Source organism: Poecilia formosa, unplaced genomic scaffold, assembly GCF_000485575.1.
Source record: "Poecilia formosa unplaced genomic scaffold, Poecilia_formosa-5.1.2 Scaffold2, whole genome shotgun sequence".
NCBI lineage: Eukaryota > Metazoa > Chordata > Actinopteri > Cyprinodontiformes > Poeciliidae > Poecilia > Poecilia formosa.
The window spans coordinates 2,084,364-2,089,165 of record NW_006799941.1 but is presented as its reverse complement, the minus strand read 5'-3'; the positions used below and the strand labels follow the sequence as shown (position 1 = coordinate 2,089,165).

At 35.9% G+C, this 4,802-nt stretch overlaps 1 protein-coding gene across 1 annotated transcript; it reads left to right on the top strand.

Annotated features, from left to right (window-relative positions):
• The first annotated feature begins 1,494 nt into the window (after positions 1 to 1,494).
• pacrg (PARK2 co-regulated) lies at positions 1,495 to 2,436 on the top strand. Its single transcript, XM_007549239.2, has one exon. The coding sequence runs from the start codon at positions 1,649 to 1,651 to the stop codon at positions 2,321 to 2,323; it is 675 nt and encodes a 224-aa protein (XP_007549301.1). The 5' UTR covers positions 1,495 to 1,648; the 3' UTR covers positions 2,324 to 2,436.
• Positions 2,437 to 4,802: the final 2,366 nt, after the last annotated feature.

Below are 4,802 nucleotides of genomic sequence, written 5' to 3'. Positions count from 1 at the left end.
AAAATCAATATTTTCTGTCAAATTAACATTTATTAAAGTTCTCTAATGCCAAAACAATTTAAAAAAGAAGAATGGAGGTAGAATGAGCGTTCTCATCAAGCTCATTTCAAGTATCGAAGCCTTTTTCCTGGCTGTAAAGGTGATAAAAAGGGGAAAAGCCTTTGAGATGAGATCCCATTGGTGGTGGTTGAGTTTATGAACAACTTCATGCACTTTACAAGAACTGTGAAAGCAATTATACTCAGCAGGCCTCAGAAGTTTGTTATGTTAGAAAAGTGTTCTAGTAGTAAAGTTAAGGCAATAATGAAGAACATATGGCTTATTTTTGGACGATTTCTCACATTTTTGGTTGGGGAGTTGGAGATTTGTTCCTCCAAATGATGCAAACAAGGTTTGAAAAGGTTTTGGAGTGAAAAATGCAAAGAGTGCAAGAAAATGTCTCAAATAATAATAATAAAAAATACAGATGTTGGAATATTTCTTGATAACTCACCTTTAAATTTACGAGTGATTAATAGAAATATGAGGTGTTAATAATTCTTAAAGACCCTGTCTCCTCAAAGAACAGCACTCTTATTAACATTGCAATAATTCATGTTGTGTGAATTGAAAACCGTTAATTTATGACGTTCTTGCATATAAAGGTTTTCATTCTTTCTACTGTCATATTCTGCTAAAAGGGACACAATTATGCAAATGTTCCACTGATTTTATTCTACTTTAGTTTCCTAAAACTAGTTTCTGTTATTTTTTTCTCAGGATGTTCTCAGCACAGTCAGTGTGAGGTGGTCTTGACTGCATCCTGTGAATTATTACTCGGGTTATTTATGGAGGCATTTCACTCACCATCAGCTGTTATGCAGCTGGTAGGACAGTTTTCAAATCTGATTTAAAGGTGTTTTGGATTTACCTGATTTACCAGCAAACAGCTGCTAATATGGATTATTATAATCAGCTACTTTGCTCATTAACCTTTTAAAGGGGAATTTTTCAACTGTAAAATGAGACTATTTTTTTATACATGTGTTTATGTAATGAATGTTTCAATGCATAGAAACTTTATGTATTTTAGTTAATCTAGAACTTAATAATAATGACCTGCTGCAGATTATCCCCAGACGCATGGCTCAGTTTTAATTACTTAATTCATCTTCAGTTATCTTAAGTTTGATGCAATTATTCATAAAACCATATGAATGTTTATTTTATTTTAGGTTTTATTCAAGATAAGATTAATTTTAAGATTTCTTCTGTTTCTGTGTTGTTTTTTTTTAAAAATAGTTTAATAAAATGAAATGAAACGTTGCTTCTAAGATTGCCCCTCTTTGTATTGTCCATGCAACTTGAATTGAAGCGTTTGTGAAACAGTCAGCAGCATAATGAAAAGCTGATTAATCGTTTTAGGGACTATATTTTTGGCGGAGTGATACCCAGAGACGAGGGAATTTCCCCGTCTCCGTTTCAGTGTACAGTGTTACTATGGTAACCAGATGCCAGTCCTATTTGAAATGAAGCGTCCGAAGCTCCTTAGCAACCATGGAAAAACAAACGACTCTTAAGTTTTGCGGGCACTACATTTTTATCGGAACAACGTCACCTTTTTTCAACAGTTTTATCTTTTCAGCCCAGCTGCGGAAGGAGTTGTGACATGTCAAAGACCAAGAATGAATTGAAAGCTGACGGTTTCACCGTCAAGGCCTTCATGAAGAACTCCGTGGTTGGGGCACCTCCACCTACAGGGGTGTTTCAGAAGCGGCCGTCCAAGCCCACCACCTTCCGGGTTTACTACGAGCGCAGGGAGCTCCCGATCTCCGTGGACCATAACAACAGAGGCAATGCCATAGCGTGGAAGGTGGACATCGAGAAACTGGACTATCAATACTACCTGCCGCTGCTCTTTCACGGACTCTGTGAGACGGTGTACCCTTACGAGTTCCTCGCCCGAGAGGGGATCCGAGACATGCTGAACCGGGGAGGCCCCAGGATCCTCCCGGTCCTGCCCAAGCTCATCATCCCCATCAGGAACGCCATGAACACCAAAAACCACAACGTGATGTGCACCACCTTGAGAGTCATACAGCATCTGGTGATGTCCGCAGAGGGCGTCGGCATAGCTCTGGTGCCGTACTTAAAACAGATTTTGCCCGTTTTCAACCTCTTCAAGAACAAGAAGAGAAACATCGGAGATGCCATCGAGAGCCGGAGGGAAAAAGAGAGCATCGGTGATCTGATTGAGGAGACTCTGCAGATACTGGAACACTACGGTGGCCCGGAGGCCTTTAAGCAAATTAAATCAATGGTACCCACGTATAGTCCCGTGTAAAGACTTGACAGAGTGAGAGCTCTTGGACTTTTGACTGTATTTCATTTATTTTGTTCCTTAAGAAGTTTGTTCCAGAGCTCTTGTTTTAAATATACCAGCTTGTCTGAAAAGTACATTATGTTAGTGTTGTATTCATTTAATTTACGTGAGTTTGTTTTACATAGTTTTACAATTTTCAGATGATTTTAAGTCTGAATCCCACATAATTCGGTTATCCTTACCACAGGCAGATCCAAGAGAATGTGGGCACCTGGGCTACAGCCAGTTTTGGTACCCATATCTGCACCATCTCCTCAAAAATAACTTTTTTATTTGCTGTTGCAGGATACAATTTCCTGAATCTATATAAAATAAATATACCTGGAATAACTTTCATGAAATTTTAGATTTGTTTCTAAAATTTTGTTATAACAAAACCATGTTTAAATCGCCTGAAGAAGAGTAGCATTGCTCTTATTGAGAAGAAACCAGTAATTGTCAGTATTTTTTCTGAGGTGGAATATTTTTGTATGTTTGTGTGTAATAATAATAATAATAATAATAATAATAATAATAATAATTTTATGAAATTTGTAAAGTTTATAATGAAATAATTGTATTATGCAAACAAGTATTACAAACATATCATAAACAATAAATAAATACATTTTCACCATCTTCATGATCTAGCCTTTGCATGTGGAGTGAAAGTTTTTTTTACATCAATCAAACGGCCTTATAGTTTTTGTTTTCGATATATTTATGATCAGCTGATCTAATACATGAACACATGATTAATCAGCTTGCACAACATCTGAATTCCATTAAATATTTAAAACAATTTTACAGAAAATGGATGTATAATGTTAAGTCTGCTCTCAGTCCATCAATACTTCAACTATTATATAAATGGTATTTTCATATTTTCAGACTTTTAGATGTAACAATTAAATGAAGATATGACGTCTTGGTGTTTTCCTTAGACATTATATATTTGCTTATCTGTGCAGCACAGCGAGAAATGATTGATTATATAATGCTGTAAATAATGTGTGAAGAGGTACAAGCCTCCTGAGAGAGCCAACACTCTTGCTGCTCTTATGCTGTTGAACCTTCAGCTCCACACTTTGGAAATCTTAATTAAAACCAGACTGCTGGCATAATTATGTCCTAAAATGATATCAGTGGAAATGTTGTTTTGTTTATGTGGGAACAAAAAGTTGTGTTTTCTCAGACAACCCAAAAACAATTATGTATTCTCGTTTATATGATTATAAACAGCAGTTTAAATAGAGTTTAACTGCATTAAAGAGTCCTCACCACTGCAGCTTTAAGTGTTCATTTTAAAAATCCGAATGAAGGCATCTTTACGGTGGTCCTGACTGAGTGATTTTGACCTTCAGTATAATTTCTGAGGCTCTGTGACGAGAAACAACCCTTTCTCTAACAAGGACAGGCGCTGAGTCATACTTATTGATGGGGCTGTTTAGCTCCAGATTGGGTGTCATTATTCAACTTCTTTTCTTTGGAGACAAACCCACTCTCCATTCTGTATCAGAGGTTTGTTCTTTATGTATCATTTTCAGACCCAGATACAGAATGATTATCTAATTAGTTTCTTCAGGCTACCACAAATAATTACTTTGGCTTCAGGGGTGAAGATAAATGTTGCTTCACACAGGGACTTTCATTACCAAGTTCAGCAAAACATTGTGGGTGCAGATTCAGTAATTCATATTCTGGAAAATTCACTTAGTAGTGACAGGATTTATGTCAAAGAGCAGCAGGCAAAACAGGGCAAAAAAAAGTGTTACACTAAAGCACATAAATGCAAAAAAACAGAATTTCTTTCAACAAAGGATTTCTTCTAACATCTCCCACTGAGGACAGATTTGTTGTCTGGTTTACTGATTTTGACCCTTTATCTTAACTTTGTAGCTCCTCTAGAGTTACTCTCTTCCTCTTGGATGTTTCTTTAAATATTGCCTTTTTCAAGGAGCCACACAACCCAGTTGCACCACTTTTACAATGATTTACGTAGAATATGTTATTTTTCCTTTTCAGATTTTTATACCAAAAACGATGGGTGCATCTTCAGGGAGGACTTATGTCAAAAATAATAAACAAAAGGAAACTATCTGAAATATCAACCAAAGGGTGTGTATCCAAAATAAAATAAAATAGGCAGAATTTAAAAAAACAAACAAACTACAATACAAAAATACATACATTTAAGGAGAGATTATGTAACTGTAGGTGTTGATTTTGCCATGCTGGTATCGGTCATACAATTATATCGACCTGGTATCGTTATTATCGCTATTTTGGATCAACGTCTAGTTTCTGCATATATGTTTCTCAATAATAATCATCTTGAAATGGTTTGTGTGTCTACATGCGTGTTTTCCACCTAATAATTGGTGCAAGATCCAATTACTTATTTACTTATACTTATTTAGATTTTGCATCTCAGCCACAAAGATACAGAAATGTTTTATTA

Bases quoted from the DNA above. Each gene is read 5' to 3' on its own strand.
- pacrg (XM_007549239.2), top strand. From the start codon at position 1,649: ATGTCAAAGACCAAGAATGAATTGAAAGCTGACGGTTTCACCGTCAAG.